Raw genomic sequence first — 25894 nt, forward strand, 5'->3', positions numbered from 1 at the left:
ATTTTACTTTCCTTTCCTCCTTTAAATTAGGTGCTCTGTGGATGTGTATAGTTTTAAACCCCCACTGCAAGTTGGAGCAAAAGGCCAGTTGGCTAAAACAACTGAAGAAATGGAATAGTGTTGATGTCTGTCCGTGGGAAGACGGAAATCATGGCAGTGAATTACCCAACTTAACCAATGCTCTGCCTCAGGGTGCAAATGCCAACCAAGGTGAGTCCACCATAATGTTCTGCTCAATTTGTAGCTATCCGTATGTGCTTATAATAGTAACTTACAATGTATGTGGGAAAATGATTTTACCAGCTTAAGAACTTACAACTCCAGTACTTAATATGTGTTGACTGTGAGTGTATGTGTGTCTGTGTGTATATTTTAAATTTAACTGAGATATTTGTATGCTTTTGTTATATTCTCAGAATATGGATGGATATAATACTTATTTTATATGTTAGTATGTTAAAATGGCCTCTCAGTGATTTATTATGGACATTCTTTTCTAATTTAAAGAGATCATGGAGTAGGATGGTTAATATATTACTTTTAAAACAAACTATCAAGAGGCTTGAGGAGCTATATGTTTTTATCTTTGTTGGTCAATCCATGTTTGATCTACTGTATAATTTAGTCCCTTAAAAATTCTTAGTTTTAAAATGTAGTAAGGAAATATTTTATGACTCGATTGAAGGACATAGAATGCTGTTGACATTTTACTGGGAAATTTTTTTATTGTGAGGGGTTGTATAGCATGGTTGTCCCCACCTGCTGTAGGCTAATAGTGCCCTCCAAGTTTTGGGACAACCAAGAAATGCTCCCAGACATTTCCAAAAGAACCTCTGTCTCTCATTTCTGTCTCGTTTTTTTTTTCAGTTTCTCCCTTTCTATTGTACCTATGTATTCAACCCAAGTCTCTCCTATCTTTAAAAAACTTCGTTCCTTGGCCCCATTTTTCCCTTCTACCTGCTGCAGAATGTTCTCTTCCCTTTCAAAATGAAATTCTTAAGTAATTAGTTCTTGCAAATAGAAATTTTATTAACTAATTCATGACACTATTTTTGCATGATTCAGTGCATTTTTTGGGAGAAAATTTGAAAGATTTGAAAGTCACGATAGAAGCAAGGTGGGAATTAGAGAACATTAGGATTCAAAATTAAGACTACATTCTCTATGTACTAGCCACATGCAGAATTTGTACTACTAGAAATAACTGGAACAATGTGCTGAGTTTGAATGTGATGTTAGTATAGTGTTTTTAGTCTCTGCAAAGAAAGAAAATGATACATATTACTCCATAGGGACTTTTCCAATCAAAAAGAAGTTTTAGGACTTGAGAAAGACAATTGTCTGACTCTGCCTTGTCTGGAAAGATTTGCCATGGGAATTCAGTATTTGAAGTCTGTCATATCTTTATTGCCCATGATGATTGTATTTAATAACTTCAAAGAAAATAAATGTATCCCACATAACCCCAGTTTTTTTCCAGGTGCTCAGAATTTTTAAGTTTAGTTGTTCAACATTTATTCTCTTCCATTGCTAGGAAAGGGTATGCCTACATCTACATAGGTAATATCCTTAATCCCCTTCTATTTATACTATGTTTTATTCCCTACTGCTTTTGGGGACTGCTACTCAAACATTTTACATTTTACTTTTTACGTTCCATTTATTCTGTTACCCTTGATTAAGCATGAATATTTCATGGCCTTAGAAAGCTGGTAAGAAGTGGTCCAGCCTCCAAACTTAAAAAGTTCATTTCACTTACAGTTTGTCCTAGGTGATACAAAGTCAGGACCTTGTTTCTAAGGGCAGTGTTTACATCTGTTGGACCTAAAGGCACCAGGGTACCTACTTTTAGCAGAATACCCCCATCCTGCTGAGGGGCTGTCAGAAGATACATGCCTACAGAGGAGGTTTGGTGTTCATACCTGTAGTGCCTTCCCTGTGTAGCTGAGCTGGCTCCCCAGGGGAGAGCTTGTGGTGGCCGGTAGAGTCCAGCAGCTGTGCCATTACAGCTGGACTGAGTGTGCACACAGTATAGGCCATGGGCAGAATTTCTTGTGTTTACACGTTAGAGTGAATGTCGGGCTTATCCAGGCTCTGCCTCTGCTGAGATAATTTATTAGAGTTAATGAATAACAACATTGCAAATTATACCCTTTGAAAGAGAATAATTTTTTTAATATACCAAAATGATAGCCAATTTTATAATTTTTTTAGTAAAAGAACTAAGAATGTCTCCTTTTTACTTTTCTTAATTTCCCAAGTTTTCCTTAATCAGCATGTATTGCTATTTTGTATACTTTATTAAAAATTCTCACAAATGTATGTATTTATCATTTTAAAAATTGATCAAGATAATTATTTCTCTTTTTTCAATCTTACTGCAAAATTGAATAACCACAGACATTCAAGATTTTAAAAGTTGACTAATTTTGATACCTAGTCAAACCAGATTTTTAATTGTATATCTTTTATATCTAGCTACATACTTAATTTTATGTGTTTCCTATATTATTACAGGACTTTTCATTTAAATTTCATTTCATGAGTATTTAGCCTCTTTGTTGTCATTGGTTTTATTAGAGCTAACCATGTTAAAAGTCTAGTGTGTATACTCTATATTTCTCTATGCTTATACAGTCACATAGAAACATGTGAAAGGTTCAGGTATTTATTAATATTGTATAAAAATGGAATCATGTTAACAGCTTGCTATTTGAGCCAAATCAATAGGCAGACCTCTAACTCACTCTCTTAATACATGCATAATACTAAGTTGCTCTTTTAAAGTCTCGTTTTAGTTTTAAATTTTGTTTCTATGATTTCAGCTTAACAAAATAAATGAAATTACAAAAGATACTTACATGAGGCTAAAAAACACTTATGTGAGGTTTGGACTTTGAAACATTTGATCAATTGACTGTGAGAGGTCATGGAACCAATTTCTTGCTGGGTATGGGTATATTTATTCTGCTCAGCAGAAAGCCCCAATAGATTCAAAATGTCCTTAAATGTAGGGCTTTGCCTTCTCCCTTGCAGTTTCTCTATCCATCCACCTCTAGTGAGGAGTCTGGGTGGGAGCCATAACAGATCATCATTATTTGTGCCTCTCAAATGATCTTTCACACATGCATTTTGATGTGTCTACCATTCAGGTACAGATAGCTAAGTTGACGTGAGACCAAACTGAAGTAATGTCTCTTTCTTAAAGACCTGTCAAAAGCCTTTCCAAACCAGCTGAATTAGCTGAATTTGCAATAAGGATATCTGTATTTTGGTCTCCACTGTCACTGCCTGACGGTGTGACCTTGGCAAGTCACTTTACTTCCCTTGCTTTTCAGTTCCATCAGCAGAGTAAAGGGGTTGACGTAGATGAGTTCTCCAATCTCTTCTCAATTCAGTTGTCCTTTGATTTTTGTGTTTTCCCTTATGTCTGTGCTCAGCCAAAGGTCCAGTTGACAGGAAAATGAAATGTTACCAATTAAGGAAGCTCCAGATTTTGCTTCTCATTTAATTAAGTCTCAGAACAATGAGGGGTTATACTTGAACTAGGTTAAGTACACATAAATAGAAATAGTTTGTAAACCTGATTTCCAGCTGAGGATTGCTAAAGTTTGTGCCACAGTTGAAGGTAAGTTTAGAGTGGAAAGCCAAGGGGTGGGTGTGCAGGTAGAATTTGAACCATATGATCCTTAGGAATTGAATAATCCCAGGAGTTGGGGTGAGAATATCCTTTATTCCCCAAACATTTCTTTTCTCCGTCAGGTCCTGAAACTTGAACCCTCTTCGGAGTGTATGGCTCTGCTCTTTTGTGATGCCCCGGCATACACTATGCTGGGGACATCACACCAGTCATGGAACCTGCCCAGGAGTCAGGAGGCAGCCTGTAGGGGCAAGGTAAGTGCGCTGGTTTGTTTTGTAGCTATGTTGTGTGGCTTTGTGAAATGTTAAATATATGCATTTATGCCCTTTGGGATATAAAGTGGTATTTAAGCATTATATCCCAAGAAGCATAATAGTTTTAATTGTGCAAAACCGCACAATATAGTTAAAAAATACAACCAAAAGCACAACCCTTATGCATATCTTTAAAGGCTGACTGCATAATCCTGAAAGGTTCCATGGCTGGTGTCGCATCTCTTGCATAGTGTTTGTGAGAGCTGTTGATCCCATCAGGGCAGCCCACCACAGCACCTCAGAAGTGGGGAGCAGTGAGTTTTCATGTGATTTTTGTGCCGAGTGCCTCCTTTGAGTGTATTTGGCATGGAAACTAGACTTGACAATTCTTTTTGCAGGACGCCTTTAACCTTAGCTTTAATGGCTGCAGAATGTTTGTGTTTGATAAACAAGTGAGTGAATGGTGGCTCTTGGGCTGACCTGCCTCTTAGTACTTAGGATGTGAGAGTATTCACCCTTCACCCTTCTGCTTAGGGGGTGCAGGACAATGTGTGTGGGTGTGTTCATGAACATCTGGCCACAGAATGGTATGACTGATTTATTCACATGTGAATAATAGCTGACACGGCTTTCTGAATTGTGGAAAAAACAGATTCATCGAACAGGCCACATCGGACAGTGTTCACCCGAGCCATCGAGGCATGTGATCTCCACTGGCAGGATAGCCACTTGCAGCACATTATCAACAGTGACCTATACACCAACTACTGTTACCATGACGACACTGAAAACTCCCTCTTCGACTCCCGCGGGTGGCCCCTCTGGCATGGTAAGTGACCAAACCGGAAAGACATTTCCATGACTTACTTCTTTGTTTAGTTTCTATAGCATTACTGGAGTGGGAGGTGGAGAATTGAAGGATTCAATGGGAGATGGATGAATGCTTGGCAATAGGAGCTGAGTTTTTCATTCAAATCCAAGTTCAGAAATGGTTTCTTGTGTCTTTTTAATAGTATTTTGGGAGAAACATCTTACTATTAAATTCTTTTTTTATGGATATATCTGACAGTGGCAACTTTACCCCCTTGACTTTCTGTTTTAGAACATGTTCCTACAGCCTGTGCAAGAGTGGACGCATTACGTTCTCATGGGTACCCCAGAGAAGCACTGAGACTAGCAATAGCTATTGTTAATACGTTAAGACGACAGCAGCAGAAACAGTTGGAAATGTTCCGAACCCAAAAAAAAGGTGAATGTGAAGGAGTTTGTTTCCATTAGAATGGGATTCTTGGTGATGACATTACTAGGTTTTGTGTTCTGGGAGAGATGGCTTTTAGAACTAGAACCATAGATGATGGCTTTACTCACCATTCATTTAAAAATATATAATGGCTGATCTGTGAGAAATTTGGGGCATTTTTTTTCTTGGTTGAATGTTGTAAGCAAAGATTGTTTTAAAGAATCTCTCAGGTTAATTTTTTAAGGGGGAGAATTTTCTTTATCGTTTTAGTAACTAGTATGTCTAAATTATTTAAAATGCATGTTAGCTAAATACCTTATTTTGTGGAAGTGCATTTTAATTCTTACAGTAAGGACACAGTCTATGCCTGAATCCCAGCAATCCTAATGTCCCAAGTGTGTGTCTTAGGCAATCAGTTGATGTCTCTGAGATTTTGAATTCTCTTCTGTGGAATGAGGCTCAGTTAGAGGGCCTATCTCTTAGAGTTGTTGAGAAGATTAAACCAAGTTAATTTCTGTAAAGCACTTAAAACAAAGCTTGGCACAATGTGTAAGCATTCTAAAACTTTTTAGCTGTAATAATTTGTACATCAGGACATGTTATTATATTTACTTAAAGTGACCAGAACAGAACTGGATTTTTCAAGTTCTGTAAATGACATTTGATGAGCTGTCAGCTGAAAGAACTCATTTAACTTCTCTTTAGTCTCAGTTTATTAATCTTTGAAATTTTGAGTAATCATTACTGAGTAATAATAATTGCGAAGGATTGAATTACATGCATAAGACCCTGATCAGATAAATAAATGTATATGCTTTTTCTGATTAATCCATGCACATCTTATTCCTTCCATAGGTATAAATTTTACTTTTATGAATCTTTAGCAGGTTTGTTTTCACTCTGTGATTTTATTTTTCATTAAGAGGCATAGTTTTAGTTGCTGGGTTTTTGTTTTGTTGTTGTTTTGGTTATAATTTTGTTTTTAATGCTTGGGTGATTATACACATACTAGAGTACGACTAAAAATTATTAAAAGGCTAGAGGTTGGAGCAAGTATCTGTTGTAACTTTTAACAGACACTTGCACTTTAACACACTCTATATTGAAAGTATTATGAATGTAAATTAACACCATCACCCTACAGTGAAAAAAAGTCAAAAGTTACATTTGAACCAAAGAAAGGGGAAGCTCAGATGGGATTAGAATGTGAGAGCTCCAATAGTCATGACTTTGTCCAGTTCATCATGTTCTTCATATCATCACTGGTGTGTGCAAAATACATTGCTAGGTACTTTGGAAAATTTTTCTGTAATCCTTCTTCCTCCAACACATACACAGCCTATGGTGAAAGGAATTTATTTCTGAATAGTATAAAAGATAATATTCAAACAAAGAGTGCAGCACTTGTTATACTGTGCAAAAAGAAAGCCAGTTCATGATGATCATCTGATTTTTAAAAAAAATCATATTATACATTTTATGAATAAGTGTTGATTTTAAAAATTTGTTTAAAATGTAATAAAATAGGAAAGTATAAAAGTGTTAAATCCGAACTAATGTTCCTAAACTTACATTTGGGTAAGTTACAAAGTATGTTAACTTAGACTCCTTCGATTGTCTTTGAGAGAATTCTGTAACCTTTAGGTCTAGGCCATTCTTAGACCCATTTCTCTTTTACCTTGCAAGCTATGAAAACTTTTATTCCCAACCATTCTTGAGTATTACTAAGATTACATATCTATACCTGTGTCTTTCCCAACTTTTATTTTTGGTAATTGTTTTTCCATATTTAAAAAATAGGCTTTTCATAGCTGTTACAAGTCTAAAGTACCATAACAGTTACTTGTTATGGGCCAAGTTTAGTAAATGGAATATTTTATACATTTCCAAAACTGTTTGGCATGATATGTTAGCTTATTGATTCTGAAAAAAAAAGATTTGATTTATTTTTGATTCCTCATATTTCCTCAGTTTCCATCACTTGACAATATATTTATTTATATAAGCCCAGCATTTCCCTTAGCCCTATCCATATATATATTTTTAAGCAAACATATTTATTTGATTAGCAAAATATATATATATTTAAGCAAGCATATTTATTTGATTGTTTCCAGGAGTAGTACTCATGTTCCTTTTTTCCTACTAATTATGTTTATGAAAGCCAGCAACAGAAACTGAAGAGAAGGACCTTTTCAAGGCATCTAGGCATCAACTTAAATTTCAATACATTGTGCCAAGCCGTTCTTCCTCTTTTTTTTTTTTTTTTTTTGAGATGGAGTCTCGCCCTGTCCCCCAGGCTGGAGTGCAGTGGCACAGTCATGGCTTACTGCAGCCTCCGCCTCCTGGGTTCAAGCGATTCTCCTGCCTCAGCCTCCTGAGTAGCTGGGGTTACAGGCACCCGCCCCCACGGCCAGCTAATTTTTATATTTTTAGTAGAGACAGAGTGTCACCATTTTGGCCAGGCTGGTCACGAACTTTTGACCTCAGGTGATCCGCCCGCCTCAGCCTCCCAGAGTGCTGGGATTACAGGCGTGAGCCACCACGTCAGCCTGTTTTTCATTTTTATGTACTGATGGTTGATTGCTTAAAACCAGAAGACTTGTGAAGGAATGTTGGATTCATGGAATGACTCTTCAGATATTTACACGGCAATATTTTTCTTGTACATTTTATATTGTATGTAAATTTTATTATGTTTTCTTTTAAGAAGGAGCTGCTAAAATTAGCCGGGCATGATGGCCCTTGCCTGTAAATCCCAGCTACTCGGGGCTGAGGCAGGAAAATCTCTTGAACCCAGGAGGCAGAGGTTGCAGTGAGCCGAGATCGCGCCATTGCACTCTAGACAGGGCAACAAGAGTGAAACTCCATCTCAAAAATGAGAAAAGAATGAGCTACTATTATTTATTACTTTAGTAAACACTTAGATGTAAAATATTGCATTATTTACAACAATGGAATATATCTTAAACATAGCTTTTTCTTCCTCAGCATTCTACAGTTTAACTTGAAAGTGTTAATATTCTGTGAAGAAAATGAAAAGGATTTATTTCATTCAAATTATATATAATCGTCTGTTATCATTCCCCTTTATGGCAAAGGTTGTCTCTTAAATGGCTTACAGATTCACACTAGGGAAGACTTTCATAGGGTGATAGGGGGTAATTTAAGGATATTCATGTGGGAATACAAGTCTAACCCAAGCTACAGCTGCCTTCAAGTCCTCAATTTATATGACCCAGTTAACACTGATTTAGAGAGGTCTCTTCAGCATGTCGTGGTGGAGTTACCAATTGATAATTCCAATGGGACTTCTTAGTCCTCTCTAATGCCCCCTCCTAGGGAAGTGGGGGAGTTGTTCCTAACTTCTCACAAGAAAATTTGAAATTCATTTTTCCCTATACAACATAATTTAATAGTGTAAGTAATAATGTTAACTTGGTAACCTAGACACATGAATTAAATAGATGTTTGGGAGCTGTCCTGGGAATTCAGTACCATTTATATTGACTTACAGATGAACGTTTAGAACTCAAAATAGTTGACAAGTTGGGGATTATGGTACCCTTTGATTGGTGTCTTAATTAAAGGGGAATTTCCAACAGAATTCAGAACTGATTTATCGGGATGCTGCTTTTAAATGGTAAAGCCTCTGTTCTCCCCACTTCTTTCCCTTCATCTCCCTTCTACTCCCCCATCTCTCAATTCCCTTTTCTTACACAGAGCTACCCCATAAAAGCATAACCTCGATAACCAATCTGGAGGGCTGGGTTGGACATCCCCTGGACCCTGTGGGCACTCTCTTCAGTAGCCTTATGGAAGCCTGCCGCATTGATGATGAGAACCTCTCTGGGTTCTCAGATTTTACAGGTAAAGCCATTGACATTTGTCTCATGTGCTTTTCTTTTTCTAAACCCTGAATGGCAGTAGTCATTGTTTTTCTTTACATTATGTTTTATGGAATCATATAGTGAACAGTGCCTTTCGTTAGCAAGAGAGCAAGAAAATGGGTACTCTCATGCTTTCGCAGGCTGCTACAAAACTGGGAAAAAATCCTTAGAGTTGATAGTTGGCAGCATGTGTCGAGGATCTGAAAAATATTTATTCTCTTCTCACCAGTGATTCTGCATCTAAGAATTTATCCACATTTATGACTACTTCCTAGCATAAAGGTATAAAATAAAGATGTACATCTTAGCATTTAGAACTAGAACATCTAGTTTAGGTGCTTTTCAAATTTGTCTTTGCTTTGAAAGTGACTTGTCACTTAAATATTGTAGTCTACTTTAAGGGGGAGTATTAAATGTCGTTTAAAACTGTTTTATATCACACATTCCTTGAAAGCTGTGTTTTGAGATTTCACTTTGGCCCATTGAAACTTAATACTCTTGCCTCAAAAGACTGCCCGAGGGCAGTGGGTGGAGGTAAGGCAGGGAGTAAGGATGTCTCTTTGTTGCTTCCATGGCTAGGTGAGCTCAGGTCTTGCCCCTTCATAATTTCCCCCGTGATAGTTGCCTTCATGGACTGTGGGTAACCCAAACACTGTCAGGAGGGTGAAAGGCATGAGTCTGAATTCGCTTTCCTTAAGAGTCTGATGGTTGAAGTTTGTTATAATTTATAATAGAAGCACTTTAATGGAGACAAGAGAATGTTCAAAGAATCATTTTTTGTGTGATAACTGATGACTCTTGGATAATAAAAAGGACCTTGAAATTGGGTTACATATGTTGTGTTCCCCACTGTTTTTATTATGGACACTTTTTGAATGCCAGGATTTAAAAAGTGGTGAGTGCAAGTCATCGTGTAATTTTACTATTGTGTAATTAAATTTTGTTTTTCTCAAGTATTCTTAGTTCATATTTTCTTAGATTTATAGTTTTCTTTGGTGATTTATTTTCAAGGCAGAAAAGTATTTGTAATGTTATATCACCCAAAATATAAACATTTAATCATTCATGGTCATTTTTAAAAAGATACTGGAAGACTGCACTTTAGCCTAAAAAACATGCTTTCTGGCTTTCTCAGCATTAGTCAATAATTCATTTGCTAGTACTGGGAAGTATAAATATTTGTACTTATTGTATCATCTGCAAAAGTAGTTTCTGAACTCTGATTTCTTTTGTGGCATTTTGCAGAGAATATGGGACAGTGCAAGTCTCTGGAATACCAGCATCTACCTGCACACAAATTCTTAGAAGAAGGGGAATCCTATTTAACGCTGGCTGTGGAAGTAGCCCTGATAGGGCTGGGACAGCAGCGTATCATGCCTGATGGGCTGTACACACAAGAGAAAGTTTGCCGGAATGAGGAGCAGCTCATTTCTAAGCTTCAGGAAATTGAATTGGATGACACACTGGTGAAAATTTTTCGCAAGCAAGCAGTCTTCCTATTAGAAGGTAGTCTGATACAGAAGTTTTCCACTTATTTAGCCAAGTTGACTTAGGGGCTAATCTTTCTTATGTTAAGAGTACTATCTGAATGCATTTAATATGGTTGTTATCCTGATTGCTATGGTCATGGGGTGTCGAAGACATGTTCGCTGTCTAAAAAATAGTGTCACTGAATAAAAAAGCATGGATGTTTAGATTTGTATCATTTGATTTAGGTGATTATATATGATAGCCTATTACAAAATAGCCACATTTAATGCCTCAAACCTGGAAAAGGACCGATTTCATTTAGACTGTGTTGTTCCTGAGATAAATTCAATTTTGATATTTAGGGCGTTATTATTGGCAGCCATGTTCCTGTTTCCTTGATCAATTAAATAATAAAATAGTAATTGGCTGGCCTTCCTCCAAATTATTGGCAGTTACATGACACCTGGGTTTTGAATATGTCATGCACATGCTAACAAAGGACTGAAGGCTGCGGGAGTGAATTTCTACCGCACCAACTAGTTATTCCAGAGGATTCATTAGGCACAGATTCATCAAGGAAAAAGTTTCATAGAATCTCTGAGGCATGGTCTAATTTCCTTCTTCTCATAAGGTTAAATTTTAAAGGGCCTAACAAATTTTGGCTGACACTATTTTTCAGATTTTTTTTCCCTCTAAAAAGATAAGTGTAATTAGTGTGGTAGTGTAATCTTTTGTGCAAATTTAGGCAGTGTCTATTGCTTCTGTCTCTCAAGTACATGTGTGTTATTAGTGTGTAATGGGATTCTCTGTGATTGATAGGCTCATAAAGTATGTTATAGTCATCTTCTGTTCAGAACTACTACATACAGGGAAGGATTTAGATTTTCAGCACACCTTTTATTTGTCCAAAGCAAAAGATCTACTTAAAAGAAAACATTTTCTTCAAACATATTATACTTTTATATGTTTTAGAAATACATTTTAAAGGGAAAATGCTCTTCAGGTAAACCTTCTTAATAGCGTGCTTAATTTTGGTAAAAATTCCTAATAGCAATTTTTTGAAGCACTCTCGTGAACCTGTTTTTTTCCCTGTAAAGATAAAAAGCCCATCCTGACAAATTTCAAGAGTGATCCTGGGCCGGGCGCGGTGGCTCAAGCCTGTAATCCCAGCACTTTGGGAGGCTGAGACGGGCGGATCACGAGGTCAGGAGATCGAGACCATCCTGGCTAACACGGTGAAACCCCGTCTCTACTAAAAAATACAAAAAAGACTAGCTGGGCAAGGTGGCTGTCGCCTGTAGTCCCAGCTACACGGGAGGCTGAGGCAGGAGAATGGCGTAAACCTGGGAGGCGGAGCTTGCAGTGAGCTGAGATCCGGCCACTGCACTCCAGCCCGGGCGACAGAGCAAGACTCGGTCTCAAAAAAAAAAAAAAAAAAAAAAGAGTGATCCTGATTCCTCAATTTACTGTTTTCTTTCAGTTTTCTCCCATATAATTCCTTTTGCTATAAGCAATGTCATTAGTCACAAACATTTTTTAAATGCTGCCTGTCACAGGCTATACTGACTAACTTTTGATTTCCCTTTTACTGAAGTTTAGAAGGAAGATCTGTGATTTTCAAAGTTGATAGTGTATGGTGTTTATATTTACCTTCCTAAATGTGTCTCTATGTTCATTTTTCATGAATATTTTTGAACTTTACCCTAGTCTTGATTAGTCCATCCCGCCTGTCAAACATTTTTATGAGTACTGTGCCTGAGAAGGAGCACTGTTGACTCGTCTCTGCCTCTTCTCCTTTCCTGGCCCTGCAAGGCCCACAAAGAGTGAATAGGTGCAGGACAGGAGGCAGTCCAAGGCGGGGAAGCCACAGGGCCATTACTGTAAATGCTAGAAGATTGAGAACTCCATGACTGAATTGACTACACGAGGGCACCAAGTTCTTCATGCAGTTATACTCTTTGCAAATGTCAGAGGCAAATTAGTTAGCAGGCCCAGATATCTGGAAAGAGGAAGCAGTAACCCAGTATTGTTACTAGTATTCATCTCTCCTGGCCACAATATTGGATAGATAAATTAGCATATTGAACAAGCACCTCTGGGGAAACTTGGTGCCAAATGTCAAGTTGTCATTATTCAGTAGTACACTGGAGTCCAGGAATTACACTAATAATACACAAATAATTATTGGATACCTGACTAAATGTTTTACTTGTTGGGTGGTATCATAGCAAAAAATTAATTATATATCCTGAATCTCCTGAATAGTTACAAAAAGGTAACTTGGTGGTTTAAAGGGAAACAGTGAAAGAAAATGGAGGAGAAATGAAGACTATGGCTAATCTATAGATTTGCTATAATTAGTCCTTAAGTAAAATAGAGTTAGTGTCTTAGATTGGGCTGCCATGATAAAATACCACAGATTGTGTGGCTTAAATAACAGAAATGTATTTCTCACAGTTCTGAAGGCTGGGAAGTTTAAGATCATGCTGCCAGCCTCATCTTTGGCTTCCGATGAGGACACTCTTCCTAGCTTGAAGACAGCTATCTTTTCTCTGTGTCTTCACGTCACGGAGAGATCAAGCTCTCCAGTGTCTCTTCTTACAAGGACACTAATCCTGTTGGATCAGGGTCCCCCCCTTATGACCTCATTTTACTGTAATGCAGGCCCCAATTCCAGATGCAATTACACTGGGGCTGGGGGCTTCCACATGTGAATTTTGGGAAGACATATATATTTAGTCTGTAACAGTTAATAACTTAAATAATGTAGCCTTGCTGTGTGAACAAAAGGTGCAATCATAATGCTATATGAACTTTTGAAGAATATCAAATCACTAAAACATTTAAAATTAAAAATTAATGGATTTGGAAAAATTAGAGATTTAGATTAGATGTTAGTTTAGGTGAAAACATTTGTATGATTTTTAAAGTACTTAAATAATGAATAATTCAAAAATACAAAAAACTGAACTGAATTAAAAAATAACCTCCATTAAAATGATCTGGAATATAATGTGCTCATAACCAAACACCAGTTCAGGAACTGCTTTTACCATTTTTTTCTTCTGAAGTGCATTTCTTGCATTCTAAACTCTTCACCACACTGATTTTTCTCATGGAAAACAAATATAGCATGTCCTCTGAGCAGTGGTGTCATGGTTCATAATTCTAGAAATCATGAAACAGATGTTACCCGAAGGTGACATGGAAACTAATTTATTAAACACTTTACAGTAACTAAACCTCAGAGTACCTTAGTGCAAAGTGGTTGAACTAACCACTGTGGTTTCCTTTCAGAATTTATTTTAAAAGTCTGTGTTGCCCTTCTCAAAGCAGCATTCAAAGACCACACAGGGGAAGTCAGCTCTGCCACCATGCCTGTCAGAATTTACTAAGAAATGAACTTTGACAGCTGAAGTGTAATTTTGCTTTTAAAATTGGCTTTCGGGAGCCTAAAGAATAGTAGATTTCCAGTTACTTTATTTTTTTTCTTGTGCCTAGAGCATTTATCAAATGGGTAACTATTCTTTTTATTAACAATCACTTTCTAGGAATTAATATCTGTTACTACTCATTAGAGGCAACAATGTGTATAGTTAGAGAGTTGTGGTTCAGAATCTTCCGACACCTCTCACCCCTGAACAGAGCACCATTTTCTGGAAACGTGGCATATTTGTGCCCATAACCCTTCTTGGGTCCAGGGGTAGGTTCCGTAGTTAGGCTGTGGCGTCATCTGTGCATTTGCAAATCAAGATGCTCCGATGCCACACATTGAGAGAGGATGTTGCTCAAATGCAGCGAGGTTTTATGGTATAGAGGGTTCCTTTCTCTGAGGCACTTGTATTGTGAATGCTCTGTGCCCCTTGAGTTCTGGGTTTTTCATTTAGCTGTGGGACAGTTAGGGGTTTGTTTATGAGGTGAAATCTGTAAGGGATACTATACCCTGAAGAATCTTTTTTGATTAAGAATTGTATTCCTTTCTATGCCATTTACATGAAATTCTTAACTAGATTAGTTTGTATATGTTGTAACTTTATGTGACATTTTAAAAATATGCTTTACAAGAAGTGTTAGTTCATTTTTTAGGAATGTAAAATGTGTATGCTCTCTTCCCACAGCCGGACCATATAGTGGTTTAGGCGAAATAATCCATCGGGAGAGCGTTCCAATGCACACATTTGCCAAGTATCTCTTCACCTCTCTCCTACCTCACGATGCTGAACTGGCATACAAAATTGCACTGAGAGCAATGCGGTACGTATTCACAGCCCAGCTGGGCAGAGGCAGGCCACATTCCCACTGGGAAGCATGGCTGTTAACTGACTTACTCCTTCATGTTTCTTATAGACAGCAGAAAAGCTAAAGAAACTATTTATGCTTTCTGGATTGTTGTCGAGGTGATTTGCTTGTTGACTTATTTTGCTTCTGTATAAAGTAAGAGAAGAATTATCCTTGCTGCTATCAGACTCAAGGACACTGTGGCTTTTTCCTACTTTTTCTTGAAGCACAATTCAGGCCAAGTTTAATCACAAAACAGCAACAGTTGAAACCTTCATAAATAATTAATTGTTTTGAAAAAAACTGATTTTTGAAACAGTTGTAAATAATAAATATACTTGATTGAATATAATTGAAGGAGATCTTCACACCTGCTGTAATTCCACATTCCATCAGTAGTGCAGGAAAGCAACTCCCTGTATTACCAAGGCACATCTGTAATCACGGGGGCTGAGAGAAGGTGGGACGTGCATTTAGCAGTGAAGGAGTCACTATTCGGGGTCCTCGAGGCTCTGCCTGCCTCTCTTCTGACCGCTTCCATCTCCTCATCTGTCCCTCCTTTTCAGCAATAACAATTGGAATATGTTGTTCTCTACCACCCACCTTTTTATTTCTACATTCTTTTAAAAGTTATTTCACCTAATAATTATTTTTATCACAGATTTGTTCAAGGTGAATATTTTAATGAGTTCAAGATTATATTTTAATCATACATATGACCTTTAAATTTTAAGGACCTAAAAGGAACATCCATCTTTCTTAAAACATCAACATTTTCTTTTTCCTTTAAAAAAATTAATAAAACACTCCTATGCTTCTAATGGAAAGTGCAGATTAGACATCCTTATAATCACCTAAGGACAAGCCATGTTATAGACCTAAAAGCTTGTGTGTGCTGATTAATAGTTTGATCTCAAGAAGCTTTTCATCAAAGATTCTATGTCTGTAATCAGTGAAGTAGATTCTAAAACAAACCCTTACCTATAAATTACCAGTGTCCCCAAAGTCACTCTGTTCTGAAAGTATTGAGTGTAGCTTATGTCTATCAGGACGCCTCTTTTTTTATGCAGTGATAAGGATGTGTGTATGTGTCTCTGTGTATACCTATGTGTCAGTGTGTTTTAAGGCTGACATCCTGTAATTTGACATGCTTTCCTTGGCAATATGGAATCTTACTAACTTACTAGAGAATCTGCCTAAGTATTCTTTTTTCTATTTTTAAAATACCAAAAAATAAGTCAATAACAAACATCAGCAAAAGTCCCCCACCAAATTACATTATACCACTTGGTTTATGTTTTAGAGCATGATTTTATAATAAGTGAGTTCCTATTTTCATTTTGGAAGCTGAAATGGAAGCTGTCTTATGAAGACATATGCTCAGCTCTATACTTACTCAAATCTTAGGAATTCTAATCTTGTTTTAAAGGGAAGATGTTAATGTTATGATGCCACCAGATGCTGTTGCTACTACCCCTGGCAAAGTTTAAGGGTAAAATAGCATGAAGTTTCTGTGTGGTTCTGGCTTATGTAATGGTATGTGCCAGGCAGAAAGGCTTGCTTTTCTAACACTCACAAACTCATTTATATTTGTCCTTGGTTGCTGCCAAGGCAGTTTCTTCATGGGGAATACTAGCAGGGTACAGGGGAATTTTTTTCCAGTTTCTCTCTTCTATCTGCCACTACTATCCTGCCAAAGGTCTGCCATGGAAGGCAGGTAGTGTACCCCACCAGGTATTGCAAGGCGGTCCGGGGAACAGGAAGGAAAAGAGAGATGTAGCTCGCTTGCTTCTTAGTCCTTCTGGAAGGGGAAGGCCGAGGAAGGTCATCTTCGGCTCTCATTTTCTCATCTTCCCAGGGATGTTGATTAGTTTCTCCTACAGTAAGTCTGGCAAGACCTGCCTGTGAATACGAGGATATTCCTGAGTTTTATACAAAAGCTAAATAGCAACCCTGCCAATATTCTTACTACTTAACTGCCTACCTTGCCACCTTCTCTACCACTAACATCTTTTTGTTCCTAGATAAAAGGAGAAGAGAATGAGCCATTTGGCTTACCAGACAATAATTGCTCTTGGGTGGGGCCCTGAGGCCAGCATCACTCCCAGACCCAGCTGACTCTCCTTGGTCTCCAGCTCTTATCTTATTTCATAGTTCTTAACACTGGTGTACTTGAATGAAGGCCAGCATTTTGATGGTTGTAAATAAATTATTTCAGTTTTAGGTACTCTACTAATCTTTTTGGGACTTTTAGAAGAGATTACTAAATATGTGCTTTGTTGTTAGAAATTTTTTCATCAGCATATTTTTTTAATTTGTTTTGAGACAGAGTTTTTTTCTGTTTCCCAGGCGAGAGTGCAGTGGTGTAATCGTGGCTCCCAGGCTGTTGATCCTCCCATCTCAGCCTCCCAAGTAGCTGGGATTACAGGCGCATGCCACCATACCCAACTAATTTATTTTTTATAGAAACAGGGTTTCGTCATGACAGTATATTCTTAACAAAAAATCAGAAATCACTCTGAATTTATGCACAACTGTCAAGGGACAGACACTTAGGTGGCATTTATCTTCTCTAATATGGTTGGTAGAACATAGTCTAATGTCAGATATCTGGAGTCATAAGAAACTAATTGTGCAGAAAGTATGAATGGATGGAAAGGAGGTAATTTTCGTTTTACTCCCCTTCTTGTTTTATGTTTAAATAGGTTAAGCTTATTCATCTTAAGTATTCACTGCTCCCTGACTGTGATCTCAGTCTTAAATATCCATTTCACTAACAGTTTCTGTTGATTTATTTTTTGAGTCATACAATTCAAAATTTGTAGGTAAACATCAAGACCTGTGTTTAAAAGTTCTTCAGTGTTTGCATATCTTAATTTCTTTGAATATTGTAATTTTCTGAGTGGTGATGAAGAAAGAAAATCTCTTAGGTTTGGGTGATGAACAATTAATAAGGTTTGGGTGTTGAATAGTTATTAATAGCAAACAATTAATAGTCCAAAAAATCTAGATATTTTGCATCCACACAGCAGAGTATAGCTGTACCAGCCCTTCCTGAACTAGAGGCCTGACCATCTACCCACTCCTCTGGCTTCTGCTGACCAGTCTTTCTGGCCAAGGAAATGGACAAGAAATAACTAGGGGCCACCTTCCTTGTCTTCTCATTATAGGTTACTAGTATTGGAATCTACTGCTCCATCAGGAGACCTCACCCGCCCACACCACATTGCATCAGTTGTTCCCAACCGCTACCCTCGCTGGTTCACTCTAAGCCACATTGAGTCCCAGCAGTGTGAGCTGGCATCCACCATGCTAACTGCAGCCAAAGGTACTGTACTGTCCTGAGGCCTCATAATTGTTTCATTCGTTTGCCTGTTTATTTTTTTTTAAGTCTTGTTTTCTATGAAATTGTCAGTAGTGGTGTTAATGTCAGATAGGTTGAAGGGATCTTTTTCTTTAGATGTTAGCTTTTAAGGCAAAACAGGTGGCATTTTCCTCATTTACCTGCATCATTAACTTGCTGCCGGCAGAGCTCAGGTTAGTTACCATGCCAAGAAAATATAAATGGTTGAAATTCAGAAGCAGATTTAAAAGTTGGGTTACATTTTTTTCTTCCTGAAATATTCACCAAAAATACATAAGAAGGAACTAGGAGAGCTGTTTGCTGTCTCACGTTGGTTCTGGTTCATCTGTGCTTTGAGTCATTGAGGGCGTGTCTCGGTGTATCTTTTTCTGTGGAGCCGAGATTCACAGACATTGCAGTAATTATGGGAGCCCTAGTTGTGTGCCATCTGGGAACATGTTAGGTAAATAACTTGTGCTTTATGTTTTGTTTTGTTTCTTTTTTCCCCCTTTGTGTGTGTGTATGGTTGTATGGTTTTTGTTTGTTTGTTTGTTTGTCTTGCTTTGCTTTGATTTGGTTTGGTTTGGTTTTCCCTTGTTCATTGCAGGCGATGTTCGGAGGCTGGAAACAGTATTAGAATCCATCCAGAAAAACATTCACTCCTCATCACACATCTTCAAGCTTGCCCAAGATGCATTTAAAATAGCAACTCTCATGGACAGTTTGCCAGACATCACTCTTTTGAAAGTGTCTCTGGAGCTGGGCCTGCAGGTACATGACTGGTAGTCTTTCCCGGGACATCAAAGACTGCTAAATAAAGGCACCTCTTAGGGTTGTTTTTGTTTGATTGGATTTTTGAGTGCAGGTAAATGACTCTTTGGAGTACAGATCTGTTAGACTTCAGGAGAGAACTGTATTTCAGAGACGTGGTCACTCCCAGCTGAACCAGACTGCTATGTAAGGTTCAGGGACTGTACATTTAGAAGCCTAATTTGTGTCTTTCAATTAAGAAAATCATTTTCTGAATTGCAGCCTTAACGATACTGTTTCTCCTTTGAATGAAAGGAGAAGAATTATTGCTAACAAGAGACTTAAGTAAAGCTAGCATGTATAATGAAGATTCAGTTGTTAGGGCTAAATTTTTAGAGGAAGTAAAAATTTTTATTGATGTTTGCATTTTCATAATAGGTGGGCAGTTCTAGCTCCTTTTAATAACTCTGAGAAAAATAGGTAAAGGAGGAGTGATCGGGCCAGAGTCCAGTTTAGATTTCAGCAGAACAGAGTACCAAGAACGTTTTGAGTTGGTCAAGCAGATAGATGTTTGCTTCCTTATAGTTTCTGAACAGATCACTGTGTAAACCAGGAACTAAAAATTTGTTTCTATTTTTCTCATGGAATCTCTATTAACATTTGCTTTCTTCCCATTAAAAAGCAGTGAACAAAATTGTTATACCTCAGTTACCTAAAGTATGGGGAGTATAATCCCCTGATTGGATAATTAATCTGGTTTTTTAGTTGTGGATTCTCCCTTACTAATAATGTCTAAATAATAGGATCACAGGAAAATGTACCTACCACTGTAACATAGAGTACTGTACAAGCAAAAGGTATAGAAGATTGCTTTTAAGCTATACAGTGATGGTTCGGCAGTTTTGTTTTGTTTTTTTAATTCTTGTTATTTGGCTAATTTTTGTCACCATTTGCCTCATCTTAAAGATGTGATGCAGAAAGAACCATTAGCATGAGCTTTCTCGTTATTTGGAATTCTTGGTAAATAGGATGTGCATGAGAGCTTATTCCTTGCCTCACGCTTTCCAGAACCTAAGAAGGAATCTCACAGGCCCTTTGTGAGTATTTCTGGAACCTAGGAAGGAATCCAAGAGGGCCTTTGGGGATATTATGTCCCTGGATATTTGTGTGCGTGTGTGGTTTTTGTTTTTTTGTGTTTTTTTTTTTGATGGAGTCTCACTCTGTCACCAGGCTGGAGTGTAGGGGTGCAATCTCAGCTCACTGCAACCTCTGCCTCCTGGGTTCAAGCAATTCTTCTACCTCAGCCTCCTGAGTAGCTGGGACTACAGGCACGCACCACCACACCTGGCTAATTTTTGCATTTTTAGTAGAGACGGGGTTTCATCATATTGGCCAGGCTGGTCTCGAACTCCTGACCTTGTGATCTGCCCACTGTGGCCTCCCAAATTGCTGGGATTATAGGCGTGAGCCACCGCACCCGGCCATCCCTGGATATTTTGAATCTTAAAGAATGGAGGAAGTACAAAGAGGTGGATATGTGTATTTAAGGACTTCTTATTAGAAAGTGAAAAACAAAATCAGATCACTAATGATATCAAGGATGATTTTTTCCCCCATAAACCTGGAGTTACCTTCATGGTCACCAGAAAGGAGCAACCAGAGATTGAAGGAATAACTAAAATGATTATTCTAAAATACATCTTTCACCACTGAGAGTTCCTGGTTAGAATGGATTCACAGGAGCCTCAGAAATTGAACTATGGAATGTTAAATATGGGGAGGGAAAAAGGGCATGGGCTATGTTTAATGCTCCAGTCCAGCCCTCTGATTTTGCAGATGAGGGATAGAGTAACTGGTTCAGATACCAAATCTGGTCAGTGGGCCCACCAGGAGGAGAATGTGGGCCTCTTGCCAGGAGGAGAATGTGGCTGTGGCAAGGCCACTTGGGGTAGCCATGGACAAATCCAAATTCATATGTAGAGCTTTGCTCTAAATTATACTTTCATCTTCCTGGTGGTAGACAGTAGGTATGCCTTATATGCCTTATAGTTTATACCCTTTTTTTTCATTGACTGAGGATAGTTTTCCAAAACATTTTGTTATCCTGCTTTTATAGGTTATGCGAATGACACTGTCAACCTTAAATTGGCGACGGCGGGAGATGGTGAGGTGGCTGGTAACATGTGCTACTGAAGTCGGTAGGTAAACTCTGGAACAGAAGCTTTCCCAGGTGCCTCATGGTAGGATTTAACTTGTCAGTTACAGACACGTGAACATATTCACTCTTTTACTTTGACTTCTCCAACGCTCCTCTAGCCGTCTACAAGGGCTCCCTTTTCCCCGACCCCCTACCCCTAACCTTCAGTTATACATACTTGTATTATTCAACTTTGAACTGATCACATTTGTGAAGCTCCAGCCTCTTATTTAAAATGGTATAAGTCAGTGAGTAAACTGTTTTTATTCAGTTAATATATATAAAGTTACCTAGTTGTACTGTTTTTCTTCTTTATCATCTGAAGGCATACCTCATGGTATCCAGCAGAGAAATGGTGACCACTGGGTGTGGTTTAGGTGATCTTCCAGATGTGTGAGCAATTGTAGCTAGCCATAAGAAGATTCCCTGGCTGTCCATAAGCTGCCATTTTGTGAGGCCCTTCAGCTAACTATTTTCCCGCTACAGCAGTAGATCAGTTCAGAAGAAAACTGTACATTCCCAGCAAGAATACCAACAGAAACAAATGGTTGCTATTTATTTATTTATTTATTTATTTACTTATTTATTTATTTTTGAGATGGAATCTCGCTCTGTTGCCCAGGCTGAAGTGCAGTGGCACAATCTCGGCTCACTGCAAGCTCCATCTCCTGGGTTCATGACATTCTCCTGCCTCAGCCTCCCGAGTAGCTGGGACTACAGACGCCTGCCAGCACGCCCGGATAATTTTTTGTATTTTTCGTAGAGATGGAGTTTCACCATGTTAGCCAAGATGGTCTTAATCTCCTGACCTCGTGATCCGCCCACCTCAGCCTCCCAAAGTGCTGGGATTACAGGCATGAGCCACCGCGCCCGGCGGTTGCTATTTAAAATAAATATTGGTTAAACGTTCTTTTTTCTTATTTGCATCAGAAAGGGATATACACTTCATGCTGAGAAAACACTACCATCCAAGTGTTTAGATATGACACAGCATATACTATAAAATTATTATTTTTCTTTCACTAATGTATAATGGTTTTGTATTTTGGAAAAGGGACATTGGTCTCAATACAAAGATTATCTTTACATTATTAAAGTCATGCTTTAGTGAAGCAATACAAACATAATACTAATTTAAGAACTGCCACATAACTTCTCTACCCCTGCCCCGAGATATAAACCTGATTTCTCTCTGAGACCTGGTACCTTCTCTTCAAGTCGTTCACTTTTAGGATTTTCCTACAAGTGAGGCATATTGGGTCTGTGAATGTAAAGTGATTATTTTAAAGACATGCTCAGCCATTTACAACGTTTAATTCATCTATAGGTCTGCTTCTATTGACTTTGTTCTCTTGATTATGGGCCACATTTTCCAGCTTCTTTGTGTGTTTTAAAATTTTGTATTATGTGTACTTTTACCTTACACACAAGCACACAAGCCATGTAAAGTCCCTGTTTTGGTGAGGGTTGCAATTTTTGAGCCTCAGATTCTGACAGGAAGCCCCAGTGAACTAGAACTCATTAGCAAAAAGCCATTGTCTGAAATGGCAAGCAGCACAGTACAAATACCAGCTACCAAGAGGATTGGTTCTCTATTATAGCAAGTTCATGTTCCTTTCAGCATTTCACTGAATAACAATTCATAATGATCTTATTTTTAAAGGTTTCTCCCAGGCATATTACCTTACAGAGTTTTCTAGTCTAGCTCATGTCCTGTGATGGCTAACAATGTAAACACTGGTTATAAAAGTCAAAGTAAGGCAGGACCTCTGGCCAGCCTCCTTGTCAGTAATAGAGCCTGTTTGTGTTCCTTGCAGGGGTTTATGCCCTGGACAGCATCATGCAGACCTGGTTTACACTCTTTACTCCCACCGAGGCCACAAGTATAGTTGCAACTACCGTGATGTCCAACAGCACCATCGTCCGCCTCCACCTGGACTGCCACCAGCAGGAAAAGCTGGCCAGCAGCGCCCGGACACTTGCACTGCAGTGTGCCATGAAGGATCCACAGAACTGTGCCCTCTCTGCGCTAACCCTTTGTGAAAAGGATCACATAGCTTTCGAGACGGCATACCAAATTGTTCTCGACGCTGCTACGACCGGCATGAGCTATACACAGCTCTTTACAATAGCACGGTACATGGAGCACCGCGGGTACCCCATGAGGGCCTACAAGCTGGCCACCCTGGCCATGACCCATCTCAACCTGAGCTACAATCAGGACACACACCCTGCCATTAATGACGTTTTGTGGGCCTGTGCGCTTAGCCACTCCCTTGGTAAAAACGAGCTTGCAGCTATAATACCTCTGGTGGTCAAGAGTGTCAAGTGTGCAACGGTACTGTCAGACATTTTGCGCAGATGCACTCTGACCACTCCTGGCATGGTGGGACTACATGGGAGGAGGAACTCTGGTAAGCTGATGTCACTGGACAAAGCCCCCTTGAGGCAACTCTTGGATGCCACGATTGGGGCCTACATCAACACAACGCACTCACGGCTCACACACATCAGTCCTCGGCACTATAGTGAGTTTATAGAGTTCCTCAGCAAAGCCCGAGAGACCTTCTTAATGGCGCATGATGGACACATTCAGTTTACACAGTTTATTGACAACCTGAAACAAATCTACAAAGGCAAAAAGAAACTGATGATGTTGGTTCGGGAGAGGTTTGGTTGATAGATCTTGTATGAATGGGGTGGGGGGTGGGGATGGGAGGGATGGTTTGTTTTTACTTGAGCCTGCCTTTGTACCCTTTTTAACTTAAAGAACAGAGCCACACCGGTATTATATGTGTATAGTTATATTGCGTTTGCAGACTAAATTGTCATGTTGTGAAAGTTTGTGTGTTTTTTATTTTTTCCCTATTTCTTTCCTTCCTTTATTTTATTATTTTTTTTAATTCTTTTTTTTTTCTGGTTTTGTATGAGAGAGAGGTTAAAAAGGTTTGGTTTACACTGAGTATATGTTGTCAAGTGGCAAAAGTCCACATAGCTCTCCTGTTTTCTGTATACGTTCACAGCCTCAAAAAAAATAATTGAAATGGCTTTAAAAACCAAACAAAACACCTCCATCCTGTGATAAGTACCTCGAATGGATTCAGCTTTACTCCTTTGTAACTCATCTTTACATTTTCAGCATATTTAAACAAACCAACAAAACGAAATACTAATAGTAAAAAGGCTGACCCATGTGGCTTTGCAGTGCTGTTCGTCCAGAAGCATGGCACACGATGCTTGTGCATGTGGAAACTTAGCGACTGTCAACATACATTCTCAGGGATTTATCCAAAAAAATTAAAAAAAGAATGAGAGCATTTATTGTACTGTATATATATTATAGTATATGTCTGAATATTGAAAATATAACATTAACTAATTTATAAAAAATATTCTATGTAATGCAAAATACTTGAAGCTGCAGTAGCTTGGTTTTAAACAAAAACAAAAAAAAAAAACGGAGAGAAAACCTATCAGAAGGACTAAAAGTACGCCTTGCTTCAGGGTTGGCTCAGGTGGTGAACTTCATGCTGGGCATCTATGCAGAGCCACCTTTTGGATTGCATGGTTGGACTGAGATCTATTGGGAGAAATTATATATGTATATATATTTATACAATTTATGTATACATATATATATGTATACACACAGACACACACACACACACCACCAACAACCACTACACCACACATGCTTGTAACAGGCACTAGAATAAAGAGGGACAACAAAATACACAGCCAGAGCAGCAAGCCTTAGCATTAAGAATATACAATATGCCGGAATTGGGGTTCGTGCCTCCTAGCTTAGGAAACTTAAAAGAAATATCCTTTTGACACAAAACGCAAAATGTTTTCCAAAACAATTGACATAATGATACATTACGCCTTTGCAGTGAGCTAATAATAAGCTAACCTTTGTGCACAAATAACATTATATATATTATATATCTATTCTGCATAGGTATTTTGACTTTGTGCAGGACAGAAAGTTGTGTAGGTATGACTGTTCTACTTTTCAGTTTTCTTTTTTTTAATATATTTTATTTTCTCTAGAAATTACTCAAACAAAAGCAGCCTTCTATCTTGCCTTGTCTTAATGCTTTAAAATAACCAAACTGGAGATCTAACTACCAAACTGTTCATTATATTATTAAATACCAACTTTGGTTACAGTATAGTGTCTTTACTTTAGCTGATGGTTCTGTAACCTTGTGCTTTTTAAAGCAATTTTTATGTTTTGGTGCAAAAGTTGTCCAGTGTCTCTTGTTCCCTTCATTAGAGAACATGCTTAGAGGTATGTTTGTAGGTATTTTTGTTTAGAAGAACTATTTCATGCGCTCCATTTTATTTATTATAATAGGTAAAAAGAAAAAAAAAAAGGTTGTACTTCATCACCCATGTAAACATGCTCATGAAGTTGAAAGTAATTAAGATTTGATACACTGATATCAATTTATTTATGTAACTAAATCACTGTTTTATAAACTTGTTAATGATCAACAATTTTTGTTTTGATTAAAATTAGTTTTTTGAAAGTTGATTCTGCCTCCTTTATGGTATATCTCTTATTGCACCTGAATTTGGGTAGTACTACATCTCCAAGTGTCTAATGCTATACTGACTCATCCAATAAACATTTATATGCTATTTTCCAGGCACTGTGCTAGGCCCTGGAAATGTAATGGTGAGCAAAATCAGACCCTGGACCTCACTGTCTGCTTAATGGAGAAGGCGGACATAAACCAAATAATCACAAAGATAAAATATGAAACAGAATAGTCTGTTTTCTGTCTGAACCCTTGGTCATTCCTCTAATAAGCTATAATTTAGGA

At 38.1% G+C, this 25894-nt stretch overlaps 1 protein-coding gene across 1 annotated transcript in view; it reads left to right on the plus strand.

Annotated features, from left to right (window-relative positions):
- The window catches only part of ZSWIM6 (zinc finger, SWIM-type containing 6), a 138307-nt gene extending 112705 nt beyond the window's left edge, over nt 1-25602 (plus strand). The window contains exons 5-14 of the mRNA XM_011992140.1: nt 31-210; nt 4547-4723; nt 4997-5143; nt 8858-9004; nt 10270-10530; nt 14613-14748; nt 17943-18100; nt 18723-18886; nt 20982-21063; nt 22880-25602. Coding sequence (XP_011847530.1) covers nt 31-210; nt 4547-4723; nt 4997-5143; nt 8858-9004; nt 10270-10530; nt 14613-14748; nt 17943-18100; nt 18723-18886; nt 20982-21063; nt 22880-23742 — 2315 coding nt within the window. The 3' untranslated portion in view covers nt 23743-25602. The remainder of the gene's footprint in view (nt 1-30; nt 211-4546; nt 4724-4996; nt 5144-8857; nt 9005-10269; nt 10531-14612; nt 14749-17942; nt 18101-18722; nt 18887-20981; nt 21064-22879) is intronic.
- Nucleotides 25603-25894: the final 292 nt, after the last annotated feature.

This window comes from Mandrillus leucophaeus, unplaced genomic scaffold (assembly GCF_000951045.1).
Source record: "Mandrillus leucophaeus isolate KB7577 unplaced genomic scaffold, Mleu.le_1.0 Scaffold403, whole genome shotgun sequence".
Classification (NCBI taxonomy): domain Eukaryota; kingdom Metazoa; phylum Chordata; class Mammalia; order Primates; family Cercopithecidae; genus Mandrillus; species Mandrillus leucophaeus.